Genomic DNA, 25,916 nt, shown 5'->3' with positions numbered 1-25,916 from the left:
CGCTGGTATACCATATATGAACGTGTGCCATACTTCCGTTGGGAGCCACGCTTGAGCGGCCTCTACAACAGTCCCTACCCGCACTACATCCATTTGCCGCCACAGCAGGGCCAACAAGGCGAGGAGAAGGAGCACAATCTGTTGCCATTGCCGCCACTCAAGCCGAATGAGGCACAATTGCCGCACTTGACTTCACTGCTCGAGAAGGAGAATCACCAACAACAGTTGAAGGCGCAACAACTGCAGCAGCAGGAGAGGTATTCACAAGAGGCTTTTCAGCAGCATCAGCATTTGCAGCAACAATTGAATTTGTCACATCTGCAGCAGCAATTGCAGCAAAAGCATCAACAGCAAGAGCAACAACATCACCAGCAACAACAACAACAGCAGCAGCAACAATACCAACAAATAATACAGCAAGTGCAACAGCAACAGCAACAACAACAACACCAATTGCCACAATCACAATTTGTTTATCCACAAGCATCTGCGCTTGCAACATCAGCGACTTACGACCCATACGACTATCACCAGTCAGTTGCACAGTCACCGGCGACGCTCACACCGCCCACATCACCACCACCGCAGTACACACAGTTGCCTCAATATCCGCAGGCGGTGCAGTTGCCACCACAGTATTCGCACGCGCCTGACCAACTGCCGCAGCCACAACTAGTGCAATCCTCGCTGTCGCCATCGCTGCCAGCGTCGCAGTTGCCACAACAATACAGTAGCAGCGGAGCGGAACAAGCTCCGAATATATTCTACAACTGCAACTGTCACGGTACCTATTTGCCATACGAACAGCTGCGGCAAAACTAAGCGCCTAAGCAACGTCTTGCCAATCCATACACACATACTTACACACCCTTACATAAGATGTTGGATGATGATAATAATGATTTGCTGGCCGCAGCTTCCGAAATACAACGCAGTGAGTTTGCATTTGATTATTTCACTTTTTTAATGTGTATCGACATTAAATTGGGGGTATTTAAAAGATATTCTTTGTTTTTAGACCCTGATCAAAAGGAAATCTATTTTTCATCATTTTAATTTTAGATGAATATAGTCATAAAAAATATTGTTAAGTGGCAACCATGTTGTTCACATAACGGTTGTGTCACCTAGAACTAAAAGAGTTAGATATAGATAGTTAGATTAGATAATTATATATATATAAAAAATGATCAGCATGCCTGTCTTTCCGTCCGTCTAACCGTGCCAGCGATAACTTGAGTTAAAATTAAGATATCTTGGTGACACTTGGTACACCAACCCTGAGAGAGTTGGTATTAATATTATTAATGGGCGAAATCGGACCATTGTCACATCCACAAACTGGCGCACTCGCTCGAATAAAGGATCTCACTATGAAGGGGCATATCTATCTGTAATTTTTTTGGGAAAGTAGGCGTGACCCCGGCCCCTTTTAAGTTTTTTGTACATATCTCGTAAATTCCTAAAGCTATATCAACCAAACTTTCTAGAATCATTTCCTTTAGCCACTGACTTATACGATCTAAAAATAGAAAAAATCGGAATATAACCACTCCTACCTTCTATACAAAGGTTTTGTTGAAAACTACTAAAAATGCTTGAGGAACATCGTACATAAGGGTTATAATGGGCGTGGCTCCGCCCACTTATTGATCAAAAATCATAACTCAGAAACTACGCGACCAATTGAAACGAAATTTGGCTCGATTCATTTCCTTGGCATCCCGTTAGTATAGTTTAGGAGTAATCAGTTCACAGCCACGCCGACTTTCCATATACCATTATTATGAAGCCCATCTGAACCGTTCACTTAGCAATCTATAAATGAAGCATCGGTGAAGATATCGAAACAAAACTTTGCCGAAATATTGTGTTTCTAGTGTAGCATAGCCTGAATAAAAATCGAAATCGGACGTTAAGTTTTCAAGGCCCCAGATATCGAACATGAGGACCTCAAAGCGTTTAGCTAATTTTTTATTGAAAATATCGGTAAATCTATCAGATATTCTAAAGAAATTCAAAGGAGATGTGCTCCTTCTAGTGTATTGTATCTCTGTGCCAAAATTAGGCAAAATCGGGCCAATACTTCCTGTACCCGTCATATACCTAATAGACTGATTTTCAAGCTTACTGTGTGCTTTATTCCGCATATATCGGTGAGTATGTGACTTATCTTAGGAATGTTAAGTGAACGCAAATTTTTGGTCATAATGTAGCTGGGTGCCAAAAATAGTTGAAATCGGTCCAGGAAATATTCCATTCCCCATATATAATCTATAACGATTTTCGATATTCTAGTCGACTTTATGCCGAATATGTGAGTCAAAGTGTGTATTATCTTAATAAATTGCGAGAGTATAAATGAATGTAACACCCGAACTTAGCCCTTCTTTACTTGTTTACTATATTTTTACTGAATACAATAGTAATCCTCTTAAAAGTAATTTGAGAATTTCTATTATTTTTTATATAAATATTGGTTAAAATTAGTTGATTTGCAACTCTATAATAATATAATATTTCCGACCCATATCACCACTATAATATGTTTAACATTTTTTTAATATTTTAAATTTATTTTCAATTCCTTTTTGTTAATTTTTTTTCTCATTAACTCTTTATTGTTACTGTAATTATTCTTATTTTTTTAATAATTTCCTCCTTGCATTGCATAAATTATTGCTTAAATAAAAGATCTTCATCTCAGTGGTCATGAAAGCAGCTCATTAGGGCTGGTTGTACTTGGCGTATACGTAATTTATTTTTAATTAACACTTGTAAGCCATCAGCAAAAACAGATTTACATGCATACAAGCATAAATAAATATTTGCGCGTTGCATATACGCCTGGCCTGCATTAAAATGAATAATAATGATTACGAAAATGTGGGAAATATGCATAAAAAGGGCAGAAACTGCCGGAAAAACACTGGAAAGTAGTTCGGAGAAAATTGTTGTTTCATAAGAGTTGACTTATGGTAGAGGTGGCAGTGTGGTTATGAAGTAACTGTAGTTTAAAGAAGTGTTATTTGGGTATAGTGGTATAAAACGTTTATATTTCGTTTCTTCTCTTCTTTTCTACCGAAGAAATATGAATAACAATTTGTAAAATTGTTTGAATTTGAGTTTTGAAAGGAATTAATTTACGACTATATTGATATATCCTTTAAATTCTAATTGAATTAAAAAAAAAAAAAAACAAGTAAGAAGGGCTAAGTTCGGCTGTCACCGAACATTTTATACTCTCGCAATTTATTTATTTAATTTTATTAATATAACACACAATTTGACTCGCATATTCGTCACATATATGGTATAAAGTCCATTGAAAGTTCGAAACCCCTAATATTGGGTATATGGGAGCTAGGGGAAGATATAACCCGATTTCACTAATTTTTGCCATGGAGACATATAATTAGAAGAAAAATATGCTCTTTGAAGTTCTTCAAAATATCTGAGAAACTTACTTATATTTTCGGTACAAATCTATTAGAAGCACTGAGGTCCTCATTTTCGATAAATGGGGCCTTGGATTTCGGCGATTTTTAGAAGGGCGATGCCACACTATAAATGCAGAATTTGTGCAAAGTTCTGTTTCGATATCTTCACTAGTGCTTATTTTATATATTGTAAAGTAAACGATTCAGATCGACTTCTGGTATATGAGAAGTAGGCGTGGTTGTGAACCGATTTTCATCACATATCATTGGAAGAAAGGAAGATTTTATGAAATTGGTCGAGTAGTTTCGGAGATATGGTTTTTAACCCCTAAGTGAGCGGAATCACCTCCATTTAAAACTTGGTATACCATTTTGAGTGCAGCTCTTCTGTTACATCTTTATAATAAAATTTAAGGTTTCTGGTGGTTTTACTTACTGAATTAAAGCATTTTTAGTAGTTTTTATACTCTCGCAACAAATGTTGCTAAAGAGAGTATTAGTTTTGTTCACATAACGGTTGTTTGTAACACCCAAAGCTAAACGAGTTAGATATAGGGTTATATATTCCAAAGTGATCAGGGTGAAGAGTGGAGTTCAAATCCGAATGTCTGTCTGTCCGTCCGTCTGTGCAAGCTGTAACTTGAGTAAAAATTAAGATATCTTGATGAAACTTGGCACACTTATTTCTTGGCACCATAGCAAGGTTGCTTTCGAAAATGAGCAAAATCGGACCACTGCCACGCCCACAAAATGGCGAAAACCGAAAACACATAAAGTGCCATAACTAAGCCATAAATAAAGCTATGGAAATAAAATTTGGTACGAAGGATCGTACTATGAAGGGGCATATTTGGATGTAATTTTTTTGGGGAAGTGTGCGTGGCCCCGCCCCCTACTAAGTTTTTTGTACATATCTCGCAAACCAATAGAGCTATATAAACCAAACTTTCTGCAGTCATTTTTTTTTAGCCACTTCCTAATACAGTCTAAAAATGAAAGAAATCGGATCATAACCACGCCCACCTCCCACACAAAAGTTAGGTTGAAAATTACTAAAAGTGGGTTAACTCACTAATGAAAAACGTCAGAAACACTAAATTTCACATAAGAAATGGCAGATGGAAGCTGCACTCAGATTTTTTTACAAAATGGAAAATGGGCGTGGCGTCGCCCACTTATGGGTCAAAAACCATATCTCAGGAACTACTCGACCGATTTCAATGAAACTTGGTTTGTAATAGTTTCCTTACATGATATGTTGTGAAAATAGGCCAAATCGCTTCACAACCACGCCTACTTCCTATATACCAGAACTTTGAAGACAATCTGAATTGTTTACTTTACAATATATAAAGTAAGTACTAGTGAAGATATCGGTGCAGAACTTTGCACAAATACTATGTAAATAGTATGGCAGCCCCATTCTAAAAATCGCCGAAATGGGACCATAGGTTTTCAAGGCCCCTTATATCGAACATGAGGACCTCGATGCTTCTAACCTAATATTATGGTTTCCAACTTTCAATGGACTGTATACAATATATATGACGAATATGTGGGTCAAATTGTGTATTATATAATATAAATAAAGTTAAATAAATAAATGCGAGAGTATAAAATGTTCGGTTACACCCGAACTTAGCCCTTCCTTACTTGTCAATATAATCTTTGTATGGGAGGTGGGCGTGGTTATAATCCGATTTCCTCCATTTTTGGACTGTATGAGGTAGTACCTAAAAGAAACGACTCTAGAAAGTTTCGTTGACAGAGCTTTAGTAGTTTACGAGATATGTAGAAAAAAGTTGATAAGATGCGGGTCCACGACCACTTCCAAAAAAAAAAAAATTACATCCAAATATGCCCCTTCATAGTGCGATCCTTTGTACCTAATATATATAATAAATTTCCATAGCTTTATTTATGGCTTAGTTATGCCACTTTATGTGTTTTCGGTTATCGCCATTTTGTGGGCGTGACAGTGGTCCGATTTCTCATCTTCGCACTTAACTTATGGTTCCAAGAAATACGTGTAACAAGTTTCATCAAAATATCTCAATTTTTACTCAAGTTACAGCTTGCACAGACGGACGGACGGACAGACAGACATTCGGATTTCAACTCCACTCGTCACCCTGATCACTTTGGTATACATAACCCTATATCTAACTCGTTTAGTTTTAGCTCTTACAACCAACCGTTATGTGAACAAAACTATATTACTCTCTTTAGCAACTTTGTTGTGAGAATATAAAAAAAATATTTTAAAATCAGAGAGAGAGTGTACGGTCTTTTTATACATATGAGTGCATACATACACATCTGTAATTCATTTATAGATTGCGTGCCTATGCTCATAAATTATCAAATTAAACACTGATTTAATTATCTAACTAACTAAGCACTACACGCTCAATCAATATATGTACATAAAATTGAACACGGAAAGCCAATAAGCTAAATATAAAAATAATAAATCAAAATAAAAATGTCAAAATAGTCAGCAACCAATGCTAGTGAAAATAGATAAATATAATACTATTTCTACGTTACAATTGATTGCATTTGAATACATTTAATGAATTATTTAACCACATTTCACATAACAACAATTTCTAAACGCATCTATACGTGCACACATAAACATTTATCCGATGAAGTAATTCTATAAATACATTTGATTACCAATAGCTTGCGTTCAAAATGCTACGTTTATGCTTTTTGCGTCGCAACTTACGAATAGCTACAGCGCATCGCATCGCCTAGCCAAGCCAGTCAAGCGGCAGTTATTTCTCCAGTCAGGCAGCCAGTCCGGGCAGGCAGTTAGTCAGTCAGTTTGTCAACTCAGCAGTCAGCCATCATAAATTACTTCAACTTCATTTATTCTTAAGTTATAACTTGCCGCTTGCATGCCTCCTCCACCCTTCTGTCGCTTACGATACATTTGCATTGAATTAGCAGCCCTTTTTTGTTTCATTTCCTACATTGCTCTGTGCACGCTACACGGCGTATGAGTAACCTGTACAGTATATATCAGTATTTCAGTCAGTTTTGTTATCGGCAGTTTGGTATAAACTAGTTGACAAGAAGAGAGGAGATAGTTTTTTTTAATCTTTCCATTTCCTTTTCACATTTATTTCTAGACAATTATTAGTTCCTCAGTCAATGATTTTTCATTTCTGTTTCTTCTGTTTCTGTTATTTCATTTTCAATCATTAATATTTGTTTTTGATTATAATGGCATATTGGTTGATCTATGCGAGCTTATTATTCAAAAGTGACAATGCATTTTAATAATAAATTTGTATTTTGGAGTCTTTGTACCAAAAAGTAGGGTTATAAAAGATATTCTTCAGCATATTCCATTATATTCCATAGCTTCATTGATTTCAGATTTCACAACAAACAAAATCAATTTACAAATATAGTGTGTGAGAAAGAGAGAAATTTATCGAGGAGTGGGAGAAAGAGTTCTGCTACGTAACGGAAAGGCACTTTTGTCTGGCCAAGGACTGTAGAATCCGCAGCATTTTTTTTTTAATATTTGAGTAATATTTTCTGCCTTTGCAACAATTGTCTCAATTATTATCTCAATTGGCGGAGCAGAACCCTTTTGCGAGCAATCAACGGCAATATATCCAATATATTATTGCTTCAGCTTTCATACATACATATTACGAACCAATTTATTTAAAAGCCATAAAGAAATCTTAAGTCCGAAACCCAACATTTCTTTATATTTAATAACCTTTGAAGACCTTTTGACGACTTATATTTAAATTGCGGCTTTTAGTTTACTCTTCCATTTTCTGCATATTTCTTGTTTACGCTTTTGTAAAACAAAATATTCAAATTTTTATCTCTTCACCATGCGACATTAAGCTTCCTTATCCGTCTTATTTCGGCAACCTTATTGCATATTTTTCCTAATTCTTATCTTATCCCATACAAATGCCGAGGATCACAATGCAAATTCTCAGCTTTATTAAACCTTTCCGTGCCAAAGAATACAAACACCGCCGGTTAAAGTCGTCAACCCTTTTTGTTTACGTCCACCAAATGACCTTCTTTTGCGTCCACAATTCGTTGGCAGCGTCAGCCACCCGTTAGCCAAACAACTGTGCTTTCGGCCAAGCATAATAACAGAGTCGTTGCTTTTGATTTGCTTTTTTGCAAATTTTTTGGTTTCATTTTTGTTTTTTATTTTTTTTCTGACTAGTTAGTTGTTGTTTTCATTTGTTGTGTCGTCTTTTATACAAAGGTGGCACTCTGTATTGACTCATTTGGTGTTGTCTTCACTAGTCTACGCTCTTGTTTTGGCACAGTTACTTTTGTTGTAATTTCAGTGTGCTTATTTTTTCCGTTTTGTTGTTGTTTCTGTATTTTTTTGTAACATATATACCTGAATTTGTTGCTGTCGTTGGCTCATAAAGGCGTCAAAGAAATCTTGTTAGTGCTATTGATTTTTTCCCCTTCAACTGCTTCGCCTTCCGCCTCAGATACAATTGTAGAACATATATGTACAAAAGCATAAAGCGTATTCATTCTCATTTGTGCTTAGTAATCATAATCATGTACTGTATGGTATCAGAAGTTCCTTGTGTTCATACTCTTCAGTTGAAACTCAATCACTCTGAGTTGAATTAAAGGTTTGGCAGAGGAATGAGGATCTCCTTGAAAGCGTATACAAATTGTGTGCTCAAATAAAAGATTTTTTGTTGTGATTCCTATAATAATGTTTGAGAATCCATTTTCGGATAATATTTCAAGCTATTTTAGCAACAACAACTGCGTTCCATCCGATTAAAAAGAAAATTGATAACACAGCCACACAAAAAAAAAACTTGTACATGATCTGGAGCTCTTACTATGTGTGCCATATGTTTTTGGGGTCGCTGAATCCGAATTTAAGGTCCATTTAACTCCACGAGATGACCCGGTGTCGGTTTTTCAAAAATCAATATGGCGGATGCAATATGGGGAAGTTTTAAAATATGTCCGCCATATTGGTTCGCCATTTTGAATTTTTAAAAAGTAACGTCAAATTCGTAATCAGCGAACCCGAGAACCTCCGAGTAACAAGCGTTTGAAGCGATTCCGATGAATTTTTTAAAAAGGCGGCCGCCATATTGGATCCACCATTTTTAATTTTTCAAAAATCAATGTGGCGGATGCAATATGGGGAAGTTTTAAAATATATCCGCCATTTTGAATTTTTAAAAACTTTCGTCATATTCGTAATCAGCGCACTCGAGAACCTCCGAGTAACGAGTTTGAAGCGATTCCGATGATTTTTTCAAAAAAGCGTCCGCCATATTGGATCCGCCATTTTGAATTTTGCAAAACCCATACCGGATTCGTAATCAGCGACCCCGAATAACGAATTTCAAGCGAATGCTATGAATTTTAAAAATCGCTGTCTGCCATAATGGTTTTCTGGGGTTATCTTAAAAGCCTGATCTGATGGGGTTAAATGGACCTCGGATTCGGATTCAGCGGATTCTGTGTGGCTGTCTAATCTCTTGCTCTTCTTCTTATCAATATCTCGGTCGGAATATATCTCTTAAGAGTATCTCTTCTTTAAGAATTACGACTAGGGCTCAGTTTAATGATTTAATATTTTGTACATATATATTAAAATAGCTACTGCTGAGTTGTAAATATTTCAATTTTTTTTTATTTCAAACAACACTAAAATTACAAATCTCACGTCTCCACTTATTTATTGCCAATGCAATCGTAAAAGTTTATTTGAAATGTTACGACACATGATAGGTATGCGAAATTGTCAATTCACCTGCTGTTGCTGCTGCTTTAGCTGCTTGCTGCTGCGACTAACAAAGAAGATCCAAAGCACATACAGGCATATAGTATATCCATTACTTGCTGGCTCGTAGCAAAAGCAATATTTTATAGATAGCACACACACATACATATACACATATGTATAAAGAGACACCTTTATGATGAAATCTTCTTTTATGATCACTCAACATGTGTGAGTGTAATGTTGCGCATACGCCTAGGTGGCCAGGTATGAGTTGGTGTTAAAGTAGGATACTAGGCGTTCATACATGAATACTGAAGTGTTGCAAGTTCTTATCGATAAGTACATATACAGCATAAATATGTATAGAGAACTTAGTGAAAAAAAAATTAACTTCCCGGAGTTATCTTATTCACATTATTATATTTCTAGATACCGATGGTGGTGATTATAGACCTATTTCGGGGTCATACACCTATCGCACGAAGTGAATTTCCATTATCTATTAACTTACGAGCGGCTAAGAGCTTCAAAGTTTCATTAAGGAGCTGTCACTTCGGTTAATTTCCCTCATTAAACCCTTAAAACAACAATTATCTAGAACTACATCATTCAGCGCAAACATAACATGTTGTTCTGACTTTTCACGAAACAAATAGTGAACGTTGTGGCGTGAGAGAGGTTCAAAAGTTATAACAAATCGACGGGCAATCGCCTACTTTGTACAGTACAGTTTAGGCACCCAACTGTATAATCTATGACATCGTCCTCTGCCAGTCGCATGTATGCTTGTATGTATTAATAAACCGAAATTGAGTTTATTTGCGGTTTACTGATTTGTTTTTGCTGACTTTTGCCTCCTCGATTCACAATCAATTGTAAAAGTCACTCGTGCGCATTGTATAGCATGTGTAAAGCAACATTTTTACACTTTCATACAAACAACTAAGGCATACTACATCCACAAGCGCTAGAGCTTAGTTTCTAGTGAATTTATTTTTCTGCCTGTTCATTTCTTTGTTAATCGCTGTCGTTGGCGTGTTGCATGTTACGCCAATTGCGGCAAACAACATTTAACTTCTTGTCAAAGTTTGTAAGCAATATTTTTTTTTGTCAAGTACTATAAACAAATTTATAGTACATAGATATATATGGCAAATATCTCCCCTTCGCTTTTTTGCTCTTTAATGCTTTATAAAAAGTGTTACAGTGATCGGATTTCGTTTAAATATGCGCCGTTTCGTTCGATAATCTGTTTACATCTCGACGACAACTTCATAATACCCGCTCTTTATTTTCGAAGAACTAGGATAGCCACTTTTCACAAGCCTCTTTTGAGTTCAACTTTACACCCCCAAGAGCGTTCGCCATGGACATGAACAGGTGGTAATCACTTGGCGCTATGTCTGGGCTATATGGCGGATGCGATAAAACCTTCCATCCGAGCTCCCGTAGCTTTTGAGGAGTCATCAACGAAGTGTGTGGTCAGGCGTTGTCCTGGTGGAACACTACACCCTTCCTGTTGGCCAATTCTAGACGCTTCTGGTCGATCGCCTGCTTCAAGCGGTCCAGTTGTTCGTAGGTGATGGTAGAATTTAGCGTCTGGCCATATGGGAGCAGCTCATAGTGGATGATTCCGTTCCAATCCCACCAAACACACAGCAAAACCTTCCTGGAAACCTTCCCGACTTGTCCACTGTTTGGGGCGATTCACAGGCCTTCGACCACAATCGTTTTCGCTTGATATTGTCGTATGTGATCCATTTTCCGTCGCCAGTCACCATCGGCTTCAAAAATGGGTCGAGTTCGTTCCGTTTCAGCAGCATATCGCAGGCGTTGGTTCGGTCCAGGTTTTTTTTGCTTCAAATCATGCGGCACCGAAACATCAAGCTGTTTTGTGTATCCAGCCTTCTGCAGATGGTTTGTAATGGTTTGGTGACTAACTCCCATCTCCTGGGCGATGTCACGAGATGCCACATGCCGGTCTAACTCGATGTTTTCCATGATTTGATCGGTATTCGTCGTCACAGGTCTTCCGCTGGCTGGGTTATCCATGGTGTCGTTTTCACGAGCTATGAATCGTCGAAACCATTCACGGAACGTTTCTCAAGCGGCTTTGCCTTTAACGAAGGACAACTTTAAAATAGCGCGAATTTTGGCGTTGGTGAACTCCATGTTTACACGTCTATAACTGTTGAACGCAATATCCAATCTAATTGTGCATAGCGTCGTTTTGTAGGTTATGTCAAGGCCTTTCAATGATGTATAGTATTGACAAACACGAGCTCTATAGCGCTTTATACATAGCCGCGAAATTCAAAATACAAAAAGGCGGAAGGGAGATATTTGCCAATCTAATATATATATGTATATATAAGTATATACATATATCTCTGTTTTCGAACTCGGTCGAATTTCATTTTAAGCCTCCCACTCGGTATTTCGGGATCAAAAAATAAATCCCGAAACATTTAAATTTCGCCACAAAGAATTGTTTAATTTAGTCTTATCACATATCATAAGTGTCCAATCGATAGATCAACTTCTTTATACGATTCGGTCACAAAAAGTTAGTTCCAATAAAGAGATAAGTTAGAACTATATAGCACTCGGTATGGGAGATACTCCAATTTTTCTATTGTTGTTACTGTAGCGCCATAAAAGATTCGCCATATAATTTCGAGAAATGCTGGCGAGTTGAGAGTCATTAGCCGGATAAAAATCCGGGTCCATTCCGGTTACATAGCCTCGACTCTTCGGTATTAGTTTAAAGCTCGTGCTAAGTTACATGTTTATGTGTTAACCCATTCGATCCCTTTGTACTCGCTTGGTTACAGAAAAAAAAAATATATAAAATATATATTTTTTTCTGTACCCATGGGAAAAAAATAATAAATATTTTGTTTTTTTTTTTTCTGTACCCAAGCGAGTACAATGGGGTCGAATGGGTTAAAGCATCGCTTAGTGTGGGTGCGCTCACATTCTAGGCTCCATTGGTTAACTTTAAAGCTTTTCGTTAAATTCAAGGTCATTCAATACACGCTATACTACAGTTATATTGTTTTATGTACCCCAATTGACGAACATGACCGCGGTGGTGTACGTTGTTGTGTGCCATGCCGCGCCATACCAATTAGACTACCCAATGTGCGGGCAAAGAGTCAATCGGCTTAAAGTATTTATTTATGATGCTGCGGTATAACGAATTAAATGTTTGAGTGTGTTTGCGTAAATTTATGCTATACAATTTGCGTTGTATGTATACTATTTAAGCGCTTAAACCACAAACAATTGAATTTTCAACCTCTTATTTTGTTTGGGTTAATGGTTGTAAACCTTATTTTTTTATATAAATGATTTATTAATAAAATTGTTCTAATTTCTTTCAAATTCTCCACAGATCGTTTGTATTTTGTCACATTCAAGAAGAACATCAAACCAAAGAGCACACCCAACACACACTATTTCAGCATAGATGATGAATATATTTACGAAAATTTTTACAATGATTTCGGACCACTCAATATTTGCATGCTATATAGATACTGCCAAAAATTAAATTCCAAATTGACCGCAAAATGTCATGCCAACAAGAAAATCATACACTACACAACGCTCAATGCGGCGAAACGGCTAAATGCCGCCTATTTGATTGGCTCATATTCGGTAAGTAGACCCCCTAGTAAGCAAGCAATATTCTCTATAGCTCTACTGTAAAATATAATATTTTTTCCTTCACAGATCATCTACCTAAACAAATTACCAATGGATGCTTATCGGCCGCTAGTCGCTGGCGATATACCCGCCTACACACGTTTCTGTGATGCCTCTTTTGGGCCGAGCGGCTATAAGATTTCGCTAATCGATTGCTTGAATGCTGTATACAAATCGCTGAAAGCTGGCTTCTTCAGTTTCGACGATTTCGATGCGGAGGAATATGAATATTTCGAACGTGTGGAGAATGGCGATTTCAATTGGATTGTACCGCAAAAGTTTATCGCCTTTTGTGGTCCGCATCAGAAGTCGAAAACACTGCCGAACGGTTATCCATGTCATTCGCCCGAACGTTATTTTGAGTATTTCCATGAGAACAATGTAACCACTGTGATACGTTTGAATGCGAAGGTTTATCATGCGTCGAGCTTCGAGAATGCCGGTTTCGATCATAAGGATCTGTTCTTCATCGATGGCAGTACGCCGAGTGATTTGATATTGAAGAAATTCCTCTCCATATGCGAGAATACAAAGGGTGCCATAGCGGTGCATTGCAAAGGTGAGTTTAGAAATGATTACAATCCAATTTTGAAATTAGAAAACTAGAAATTACTTTTCCTAATTTAAATTTGGATTTTTTCAAATTTAGGCGAAACCACGATTAATATAGATTGGTTTTAGATTTAGATCCTTTAAGATATGTAGACACAGTTATGATTATTCATTATATTATTTGAACTTTCCAGCTGGTCTTGGTCGTACTGGCAGCCTTATTGGCGCCTACATCATGAAGCATTATAACTTTACAGCGCTGGAAGCTATAGCCTGGTTGCGACTGTGTCGTCCGGGCTCAGTTATTGGCCATCAACAACAATGGATGGAAGAGTAAATATCAAATAATTTTTTGTTGACCAATATTTCATTAAACTCACTACCCTATTCTCTATCTACTCCGACAGCAAACAAGTATGGTTATGGGCCGAAGGTGAGCGCATGCGCAAACGCTCCGGCGCGCAGTGTCCCATACACAAGTATGGCATTTACAGCATTGCGCTTAAACAGGTGCTATCAACCGGTGGTGTGCCACAGTTGACACAAATCAAGGAGAATTGCGTCAAAGGTATATCACAAAAGGTGGATACAATGCATCTGCATGACAGCGAAGAGATATCAACTAACGGTAATGTCAAGACGGGTGTAACAACGCGTGCGCGCTCACCAATTACCGCCAACAATAGCGTTGTCAACAACACAACAACAGCAACTACACCAACGGCAGCGACGAATAATCGCCGTTCCAAGGATAAATCCAAGGCCGATAGTCGCAATGCGAATGTTAGCAGTGTCAGTGATGAAGATACCACCATCACAGAGGAGAATGGTGATGATGAAGACACCACCGACAATTCCAATGCGACTTATATAGCATCAACAAGGCGACGAAAATCACCAACGATACATGTTGGCACCACACTTGCGTCGGCTGCAGCGGCTGCGGCGGCCAATTCGCTGGCCGATAGCGTTAAACCGCCAACGCCGCCTGTGCGACGCACGCCACCCATTGCGGTGAGTGAAGCCGTCGCACGTGTGTCACCCGCTGGCGTGGCAGAGCCGCTCTATGCCGAAAAGAAGCTGAAGAAACCGTGTGTTGGCTTGGAGGCAGCGCAGCGCCCCACCATCGCATCGACGGTAAAAATGACGCAGGCAGCAATTGACAAGCAAAACTCGCAGACGCAGGGCGATAAACTGAATCAAATCAAAGCGTTGCGGCGTCAACACCATCCTACTGCGGTGCAACAGTTGTCACAGCAGGCGCCGCCATCGATATTGCAACAACAGCAGTTGTCAACACAGCACAATTCACGTGGCAACAGCACCAACGCGAATGCATAGTGAGTGAAATTGTAAATTAATTTATAGTAAGCTTCCACTAAATATACTCCTTCTTTTCTACTCTCCACAACAGCTCCATGGATTTAGAACGTCACATGCGCGCCCGTTCACAACCCTTCCGCAACAATATTGCCAACATAATGCCGAGTGCACATGGCACCAGTGGCGCGGCAGAAATGGCGCTACCTCATGCATTGCGACAGGCCGATTGCCATAATATGGCTGCCGCAACGGCAGCAGCGGCGTCGGCAGCAGCTACAGCGGCAGCGGTGGCGCATGAGGCAATGCTGGCAGCAACAGCGGCGCTTAACAACAAAAATCTCTACAATTGTAATAATCGTTTCTTATTTAACACACAATACACCAACACAAACACCAATAATCACAATAATAATATTAGCATTAGCAATAACCATTATAACACACGCACTAATAATAACCTCATTAACCTTCTAACAACAGCAACACACACGACAACAACGGTAACAACCGGCGCTGGTGCACCGTGCACACGTGGTGAAGGTGGTGGCAATGTCACAACAACAACGACGTCGACAGCGGCAGCAACGACACTACCCGCCGGTGGCGGTGGCAGCGTGACAACGCGTGCGCGCAGTCTGGCCATTTATAGCAAGAGGTAAGTGCATGTTATAAAGTGCCGTTACTGACAACTACAAATTTTGTGTGTGCAACAACAATAAGCAAAAACAAAACAACAAAGAAATAAACAACTCTAACCAAACAAACAATTACCGAAACTAAAATAAGCAAATATTAAAGAATAATCATAATTTGATAAAAAAAAAATATTAGCATAACTGTTAATGAAAGACGAGTGCAAATATCTTGCTGCCTTGCAAAAATCACAATGCACCACAATAACGCACCGCTTCCCTCTTAAAACACCATAGGCAAATAATTCAAATTTCCAATTGTCCTGCATATGCGCGCCTTTGCCCGCTTTGTTGTTGTATGTATCGCTAAATCGACATTGTTTTGTTATCTAAATGTTTTCTTTTTTTTTGTTTTAACTGCTATTTTTAACGTAAAGAATAATTGTATAAAATCTTTTTGGCCTTCTCGCGTGTTTAAAACACAACTGCACGAAGTGTTTTTTACTTAAATGTTTGTAAATATTTGAAATTTTTTTTTAAATAATTTTAAATATTAATTTTTTTCAATATTTTTAAATATTTGAAAAAAATTTATAAATATTTGTATATTTAAATATTATTTAAATTTTTAAAAATATCTTTAAATATTTGCAAAAAAAATTAAAAATTATTTTTAAATATTTGGAAATTTTTTAAAAATATTTTCAACATGTATTTTTAAAGTAACAATTTTAAAAGCATGTTTTGAAAAATTATTGGCACTATAAAAGAAAAAATATTCAGGGTTGTTGTGGAATCTGATAAATGTCGGAATCAGAATTCAAACCGACAAAAAATGCTGGTTCGTGTCATGAATTCTGATATTATTGGTTTGATGTTCTGATGAATCAGAAATTTTATTGGTGTTCGGTGTCATAGAAATCAATTTTATCGGTTTTACTATCAGAAACAAACTAAGAAACTCAGGACTGACAGATTTGAAGTATTTTTTTCAAATTTAATTCGTTTAGGAAAAATATAATTATTATTAAAAGGGGAGATGCGTACGCTAAATGACGTAATTATTGAATTTAATAGCCTTTTCACATAGGAGCTAATTGAGCAATTAACGCTGATTTAGATCGATTTACCATACAAAATATTTACATAAATTTTTAATTAAATTTTAATCGAATTGAAAATGAAATGCCATGTCACACTGCGACAAAGACCGTATTTTTGTAATGCGTTCTTTGTCTGCGGTTGTTTGTCGCTGCTAAAAATAGCAATTAGCTGACTAACCAACTTCTTATGAAAACCAAAAATAAAAGTGTAGAACAGTGTAGATAGGTTATCGAGTAGACGGCAATGCGAAGGGCAAAAACCGGATTCTCAATCAAATTTTTAATTGATCAATTAATTTGGTTATGTGAAAAGGCTATAACGGTAAAAATCAAAATATTCTACAAAGTTCACAAAATAGAAAATACATATTAGATTATGGAAATATCTACTTAAATATAAATACTACTTTTGACTTCTCTAGAAAATAAAGTGAAATACTGTATTCATTGTCCAATAAAATAAAAACTGAAATAACTTCTGATTCACGGGTTTAAAGAATATTTTGAAGTAATTACGTGATTATAATTCCAAAAACAAATTTCTTGTTAATTTTGCCCCATGAATAAATAGTGACACAGCTGTTTCGAATATTGATTTTGCTAATATTCGAAAAGCTGCAAATCCAATCAGATGCTGTGGCACCATTGAAATTCTGAATTGGTTTGCCATTCTGACATTCAGCAAATCTGTCGAGGATTTCACAACACCCCTGATTAATTCAAATAATTTTTTTTTATATAAAATAAAGTTATTTTTTTAAATAAATGTTTTTAAATAAATTTTCAAATATTTTAGTTTGCTATTTATAAAAATTTCAACTATAAAATATAGCACACTTATTCTAATTTTTAATTTCAGTTAAGTTAAATTTTCCTTAATTTTCGCTTTTAAAGCAATCTATATATTTATATAGCAAAACCAAAAAACAAAATTAAAAAAAAAATTAATTCCACGAAATATTATGGGAAAAATAAATTTAATTACAAAAAAATTTTAATGAAAACAATAAATAAATTTAATAAAAAAAATTATTGAAAAGAATAAATTTAATTACAAAAAAATTTTAATGAAAAAAATTTAATTATAAAAAAATTTATTAAAAAAAATAAATTTAATTATAAAAAAATTTATTGAAAAAAGAAATTTAATTTAAAATAATAAATTGCAAACTTTTTCAAATATATTTTTTTATATGGTTAAAGTAAAAAAAATTATAATTCGTGCCTTTCTTATACAAAAAACAATGTGTCGATATTTTAATGTTAAATGTTTTTGTGTTTTCGTAGCGTAACTGTGCAATCATATTACCGATTTCTGATTTACCCCAACGTAGCTATATATATATTTTTTTTAAAACACTAAATGCCTATAACATATTAATATTAGGTGAAGTACAATAATAATTAAAACAAAAACACTCCACTAAAGTCACACTCCAATACTAATAAGGCAGTCTAATAAAAGAGCCCAGCTAAGTTATACAATATTTTATCAATTATTGTATAGTAATAATTAAGAAGCTTATTTTTTTAAATATACATGCATACTGTATATAAATAAATGCATAATATGTATATATTTTTTACCAATTTTTAATCAACTATACATATTTTATATTTTATTGTTAAAAATATGCTTAGTTTTTATTAAAATCACCGTTTTAAAGTCAAACATACGCGAAATGCTGTAGAAAATCAAAAATTATATATTCATACATTATCATCATAGTGCAGTTGGCAGCACTGTTGCTTGTTTAGAATTGCAATTCATATGCCGTTGGCAACTCTTAATTGTTTAATATATACTTTAGGCAATTTAAAATACTTTTTTAAAAATAATAGTCCAATCGTTTTTAAAACGATTAGGTTAATTTGAAACTAAAACACATACAAATTTATTTTCTACAGCTTATGTAGAATTTAAGTAGGGAATAACTACAAACAATAGACCAAAACCGACCAAAAAACAATTGCAAATAGTCAACACCCACAAGCATCAAAAATATCTAATTATAACAGTATACTATACAGTTACTTGATTATCGCGTTCTATATCTTAATTTTTAAGCCTATTACGTATTCTAACGGCCGGTTTAATTTTTAAGAACAAACGAACAATGCAACCGCGATGACTGCAAATCCAAATTGAACAAGCAAAATTATTACGCAATCAAGTCTATGCAAAATTCCAGTAATAATCGCAAAAAAATACGCACAAATAACAGCAAGTTAAATATACCATTCACGGTAAATGAGAAAATTAGTAATAACAAGCATTTGACTAATCGTGAAACACGTTCATCACGCAATTTAGGACGACAAATTGGCATTTCAAGAATGTGGCTAAAGAAAAAATGGTTACAAAGAGAATTCTGTCAATATGAAAAATGTTTACGCTTTCGTTAGCAACAAAAAAAAAATATCGCTAATTATAATAAAAAATTATAATAAATAATATGTTTGTATAACAAATAATAATTTCCAAATGAGCCCATACAAAGATTTTGAGTTTTATTTTTGGAAAAAATAGATTTTTAGATTTCGAATTTTGTGTTGAAAGAAAAATTATTGCATAAATCAAGATTTTTTTCAAATTGTTTTCATTTCATCAAAAATTATTTTTCAAATATATTTTAATTTTTCAAAATTTGTTTAAAAATATATTTTTAAAAATTTGGAAAAATACTACAAATGTTTGTTGCTCTAAATGCCCGCAGTTTCAGTCGTTAATAATTATCAGGCTCCGGTTTTCCCAACACCAACCTCACATAATAGCCTTTTCACACAGCCAAATTAATTGATCAATTAAAATTTTGATCTTGCCCTTCACACTGCCGGCTACTCGATAACCGATCAGCTGTTATCACTTTTATTTTTTGCTTTTCATAAGAATTTGATAAGTTTCATCAGCTGATTGATATTTTTAGCAGCGACATCTAACAACAACTCGCAGACAAAGAACGCATATATAATTACAAATACGGCCTTTGTCGCAGAGTTGCATTTCATTTTCAAATCGATTAATATTCAATTAAAAACTTAATGTATTCAATTAAAAAATTATATGGTAAATCAATCTTCTTCAGCATTTTAATCGAGCAGAGGCCGGTTAATTGAACAATTAGCTTCTGTGTGAAAAGGCTATAAATCAATTTCTAGCAAACCCAACACTTTAAAAAAATCGATTATTATTAATATTGAATACAAGTGTTGAGCAATAAATTTAATTTTTCGAAACATTTTTTTTCGAATTTCAAATAATTCCAATCTTCCCGATTTTCTGCAGCTAGTATAGATTTTTTTCAACATATATTTACATATCACTAATTATAGTTGTAACTATGTAATTAAATTATACACAGTCATAATTCTTAATGCCTTACATTATTGCCAGATTTTTTGTTTATTTAAAAAAAATATTTAAATTTTATATAAAAAAAATAGTTTTTAGTTAATTATTGTATGCAGCTAAGCAATAGCATTAAACAAAAATTAAAACTATTAATATTTACATACATATATTAGTGTTAAGCGTTATTTGCATGAAATATTAATACTTTTATAAAATCAAATAAAAACCAATTATATATTATTATTAATAAACACCAAATCTATTTACCGCAACCAAATTATGAATTTGTTTTTTTCGTTCCTTCAAAAAATTTTGGCATTGCATACTTTTTGGCAAATGTTTTATTTGAATCGCCTCTGCATTTGAGTTTGTATGGAATTGCTGTTTCTCTAATTGTGTTTTGTAAATAAATTCTTTATTTCCCGCTCTTTGAAGTTTTATTTTCTATACAGTATATTTGTACATATGGCTATCTCGTCTACGTGCATTTGATTTTTATTTGATTGTTCTTTCTTGTAAGTAGTTTGTGCTATTGCTGCCCCCTGGTTCTTCCTTACCCACTCCTACCAAGCTCCCCTCCTTTTTTCCCAGACAGCTTTCATAAAAGCATTATTTTGAAGGTTCCATTATGTATGAGAATATTTGAAACAGTGTTGCCTTTGTATTTAATAAATGTAATTTAAACTTGATTTGAGATTTAAATATTTAGAGAAACATAACCAAAAAAAAATATATAAAAAAAATTGATAGATCAAAAAAACGTAGGATACAATTAGGCGTATTATATATTTAAATTTATTTTAAAAATAATTGTTTTATTTTTTTTAGACTTTTGAAAGCAATAGCAATATAACCTTGAAATTTTAATCACTACATAAAGTGTTGCCTACAATTAGGCGCATATTAAATAACCGCATTTTACCAAATAATCAAGGTTTATATTTAAAAAACGCAACACTGTTTCTACCAAATTAGAATAGTAGAATACCATCGTATATGAAAAAAATCAATTAATCCAGAGATATTCTTCTACTTTTTCTCTTTCTTTTACTTCCTCTGCGCAAACTACTACAAAACACCTGTGCATACATATTTTACTATAAATATTCTACGGTATTTTCGGGGTTACTTTAAACACAACTGTTCCACTACTAATTGAAAACGCACCGATTACAACAAATTTATACAATTTCCTAACCGAAATAAAAACAAACGTTACAACAAAAAAACCAAAAATAATATGTGTAAACAGAATGGGTTTTATGCACTTACGCAAAGCGGAAGCACAACAACAACAGTTGACCAATAACAATAGCAACAACAACAGCGCAATTGGAAATGTAGCCACAAACAACATCAACACAACAGCAACGACAACAAGCAGCGGCTGCGCACTGCCACATCAACAGCACCACCATCACCATCATCATCATGATGTCACCGCGCCTACGCTCAGCAGTCTCAATAAGCAAACGAAAACGTACAACAACACGTTGATTAGTTCGACATCGAATGTCGCAACAGCCGGCATTAATGAGAGTAAAATACCGGTGGTGCGCGCAGGCGCAGCGCTCATTGATGTAAGCGGCGCGTCGACAACTACAGCGTCAGCTAGCAGTAGCGCTGGCAGCGGTATTGGTTCATGCGCCACTATACCACCGTCGCGCGGTGGCGCCTCACGCGTGCCACATCATCACATGACGCTACGTGGGCGCTCGCGTATACGCTACAATCGCGCGGGCGTTGCCGCGGTCGGCGCGGCAGTTGAGCCGCCCTGTACGGCGGTAACCGCGCGTTACTACCGCGACGCGTCCGCCATACCGACAATTTCGAGCGCAACGCCAACGGCGGCTTCCACGCCATTAGACGCTGGCGGCGGCGGTGGCGCTGGCTGTAGTGGTGGTGGTGCTGGTGTTGTTGGTGGCGCGCGTTCCGTTTCCGCAACGCTGGATCTAAATTCGAATCCATTACAGGGCGGCGATGCTTTCGCACATAATAAAGTGACACAGTCGACTTCACTACCTAAATCGCATATATACTATCAGCGACATCATCATAGACATGGCAGCAATGCCAATAAGCAAAATATCAACTATAATAATAATAATAGCAACAACAACAACAATAATAATAATAACACTATTAATGTACAATTAAATGAAAATTTGCGTTCCACACCGCCTTTAGATACAAACCGGCTGAATAGCAACAACAACAATTGCGGCGTTGGCGGCAGCGGACGTTGCAGTTACGATGCGCTCATCACATCAGCTGCCGCCACCTCCTCAACAACAACAACAACCGCTGCGCGCGCCTCACCCACTGGCATACCGACGGGCATTACGAAACGCAACAAACGTTCGCTGAGCAGCACGCGCCTCGAAAAGGACAAATGCGATGAGTACAATACGAAGCTGTTGCGCAAAACTGCCGGCAACAACAATGCAACTATGCAGGCGAACAGCAACACATGCGCCAGTGGGAGCGCTAATGCTAACAACAACAACAACAGCCAACTAAGTGGTGGCACTGGCAGTGGAAGCGTTGGTGCTGAGTTAATTGTTGGTAGCGGCAGAACGGTGCCACATGTTGGCGGCTATCGCACGCGCCATCACTTAACAAATGTATCGGCGACGGCGGTGACGACACCAACGTCGGTCAACAACTCAATGCTCGAGTCATCCACCGCTTCATCGGCATCGTCCACCTCCACATCGGGTATACCGACGCCGACGGCGGCCAATACAGCGCATGGCTTGTACTTGCAGCGCGGCAGTGGCGCGCGCTATGCAGCAGCGGCGGTTTTGGCCGTCGAGCGCGAGCGCGAAACTAAACTGAAACTGCGCAAGAAAATCAGTTACTGAGTGCGGCGCAGGTGTTTTTAGTTTATTATGTGATTATTTAGCATATTTTTATAAAAAAAAAATTATACAAATTTAATTGTAAATATATGTAAACAGTTACATATGTACATAAACTGAATTTAAATGCATGCAACTACATATATGTACATCAGTGTGAAAATGCAACTAAAAGCCTAGTGTTAGGCGTCATTGACTTGTTTATAATGAGCAAAAACCCAAGTTCATATGGTTTAAACACATCTTTTGTTAAATAATTTTTTTAGACACTTTTATGTTAGCTAGCGCACATAACTGTCTCATTGTCGACTTTTGTCGTATTTTCGGAAATTATTTAGCACGAGATCTCTGTAACTCACAACTGTTTAGGTGAGTTAACAGTTGATGCGCCGAAATAGTAGCGTGTAGCTGGTCTGCAGCTACATAAGAAAAATTTCATTCTCTCGTATTAGCTCTAACTCGCGCTATCACACACTGAACTGTACTGTTGTGTCGTCACTTGTAACAAATGGGCACACACATTTTGGCGAATGTTTATTGTTTCTTTTGAAAATTGAAATCAAGAGAAATTAATGCACACAAAGGAAGAGTAAATGAGAACCTTTTTCTTGTAATTCTAGTAATGAAAAAATTGCATTATTTAATTTAATAAATTGTATAAATGCTTTACTCATTTCCTTATGCATTAGATTTTTAGAAATAAATTAGAATTTTTATTAAATTATAGTTATTAATAAATTATTGTTCATTATTCATTATAGGCAATCAAAATATTTTTTAGGATAACAAGAAAGAGTTTTAGAGATTGGTTGCCTAGATCATATACATTTTTTTCTGAATTTGTTTAAAATACATACATATATACTTAATAATGTTTCAAATCTAGAAATAAATTTCAAATTTATTGTTATATATTTTTTAAATATTTTTTTGTAATAACTAAATTTAAAAATATTGAATATTTTTCAAACATAACGAAGTTTTTTCAAATAATTGTTTTTATATTTTAAAATTTTAAATTTTTTAATTCAAATTTACACTTGATTCGTAAATTTTTTATTTCAAAATCAAGTATATATGTAGATATTTTAAAAATTCGTTTACTTTTTACTTAATAAATGTTGTTGAAATATTTTAGCTTATTAATAAATTTATATATTTAATAAGAATTGTTCGCGCAAAAAAAAGAAAAAAAAAACAAATATTGGATTATGTGGAACCTAACTTATATTTATAAATATAAATTCGTAATATTTTTGACTGATTTAAAATTGAATTCATAATACAAAAACATCACAACATGAGTGCAATGAATATATAAAAGTATATTTATTGAATTGACAGTTGAACTTCCCTAACTCGAATCACCGTGATCCACAAAAAACCATTGAGTGAGAGCGACTTCCGAGTTTCGGAATGAAATTTGTATGAAATTTGAATTCTATTGAAAAATCAAAAGTTCGAGCTGAAAACATTTTATGGAGAATTTCGAGTTATGGAAGTTCTACTGTGTATCCAATTATAAAATGCAAGTAGTTGTTGTTATTTGAATCCTGACTAATGTGAGCTTATGTTTTTGAAAATTTCTTAAAATTGTTGAATATAATTGTTATTGATATATGGCATTAAAATCATTGTAAAATACAGAAAAAAAAACAAGCAGCTTGTAAAAAAAATTGTATTTAGACTTATGAAAAAAAAAAAATTAACTGAAAGTACCTAATGTCTAGAGAATATCTGAAACAAAAACATTTACACTTTGTAGTACTAATTATATAAATAGTATAAAAAACAAAAAGAATGCAAAAATAATAAAAAAATATTGTTTAATAAGACATATTAAAAATGTGTAAAATGCATATGTAGAAAACATACTACATTAAAAAAAATTAAATAAAAAAAATAAAATCAAATAAATAAATATAAGTACTTATACATACATACATATATAACTTTTTAGTATATTTGCAATATTTTGCAGTGCAATGGCATTATTCGTTATGCATATACATACATATATGTACAAATTTAAATTTTCTTTTTAAACTCTATTATATTAAATATAAATTAGTTATATTATGTACGTATAACATGCCTAACATTATTCTGTTGATAATAATCACCTGTGCATTATTATCATAACAATCATCAATATGAAAACATTTACATACATACATATATACATACTTAGAATTATTAAATCAGTTTTTTTTATAAACGGTTATTATATCTATTTATACATACATATGTATATTGTATTTTGAATGTAGATATAATTAATTATGTTTTTTCAACTTTATACAATGCTTACTTATACACATGTATATATTATATAAATTTATTATATTTGTCTCCAAAATAGCATTCAATCAACAAAAAGTATACATAAAACACAAACATACATGTGTATATCAACTGTGTATTAAAATTGTATTAAACAAAATAAAATAAAATTCATGAATAAAAGTAATTAAAATTTACATACATACATACATACGTAGTTACATAAACACATACATAAATACCTTAGCTCATATGCATGCATATAAAAATAAAGATAATACATAAATACATATAAATTGCCTTAAATTGTTGTACAAACTCACTAAAAACATACATATGTATAATAGTCATAGCGAAATGTAAGTAAAGAAACGTTAATAGTATATATACATACATTATACATACACATACACATATGTAGTAAATATTGTAAAACAATTTTCTTATGTTTATACAGTATCGACAAAGTCATACATAAACTAAGTTTTTTAAACTTATTTTTTATTTCAAATTTGTTACTTTGCCAATATTTTGCAAATTAATTGACTGCCTTCTATTACCAAATCTCTTTTGTGCTCGACACCTTAACAAAATGTAAAAAATATTAATTCTTAAACTTTTTTTCTTGAAAAACATTCAAATATTGGCTTAGACAAATTTATTTGACACAAAAAAAAAAATATTTATGGAATATAACCAAAAACCAACAACTAAATGTAACTAGATCCAGTGCATATAAACTTCTTGTAAGAAAAAAACAAATAAAAAATAAAATAAAATTATTACAAATAAAAACTTAAAATAGTCTTCTACTGCTGGATAAAGTTTTGAAAGTAATAGATTTTTTCGGAAAGAGTAAGTAACAATATTTAAAAATAATTCTTTATAATAA

General features: G+C 34.6%; 2 protein-coding genes across 2 annotated transcripts; both read left to right on the top strand.

Moving 5' to 3' along the window:
* The first annotated feature begins 16 nt into the window (after positions 1-16).
* On the top strand, positions 17-822 carry LOC114804494 (transcription factor SPT20 homolog). Its single transcript, XM_054226537.1, has 2 exons — positions 17-22; positions 109-822. The coding sequence occupies exons 1-2, from the start codon at positions 17-19 to the stop codon at positions 820-822; spliced, it is 720 nt and encodes a 239-aa protein (XP_054082512.1).
* On the top strand, positions 743-24,185 carry LOC105216607 (probable serine/threonine-protein kinase DDB_G0282963). The gene is made up of 8 exons (XM_011191194.3): positions 743-934; positions 12,605-12,870; positions 12,946-13,477; positions 13,665-13,803; positions 13,878-14,810; positions 14,885-15,141; positions 15,274-15,448; positions 21,133-24,185. The coding sequence occupies exons 1-8, from the start codon at positions 880-882 to the stop codon at positions 22,742-22,744; spliced, it is 3,969 nt and encodes a 1,322-aa protein (XP_011189496.2). The 5' UTR covers positions 743-879; the 3' UTR covers positions 22,745-24,185.
* Positions 24,186-25,916: the final 1,731 nt, after the last annotated feature.

Source organism: Zeugodacus cucurbitae, chromosome 3 (genome assembly GCF_028554725.1).
Source record: "Zeugodacus cucurbitae isolate PBARC_wt_2022May chromosome 3, idZeuCucr1.2, whole genome shotgun sequence".
Classification (NCBI taxonomy): Eukaryota; Metazoa; Arthropoda; class Insecta; order Diptera; family Tephritidae; genus Zeugodacus; species Zeugodacus cucurbitae.
Note: the sequence above shows the minus strand (reverse complement) of the source record. Positions and strands in the feature narration are given on the sequence as shown.

Bases quoted from the DNA above. Each gene is read 5' to 3' on its own strand.
- LOC105216607 (XM_011191194.3), top strand. From the start codon at position 880: ATGTTGGATGATGATAATAATGATTTGCTGGCCGCAGCTTCCGAAATA. The intron at 935-12,604 runs GTGAGTTTGCAT...AATTCTCCACAG, and splicing joins AGCTTCCGAAATACAACGCA to ATCGTTTGTATTTTGTCACA. The intron at 15,142-15,273 runs GTAATAATCGTT...TTCTAACAACAG, and splicing joins CAACAAAAATCTCTACAATT to CAACACACACGACAACAACG.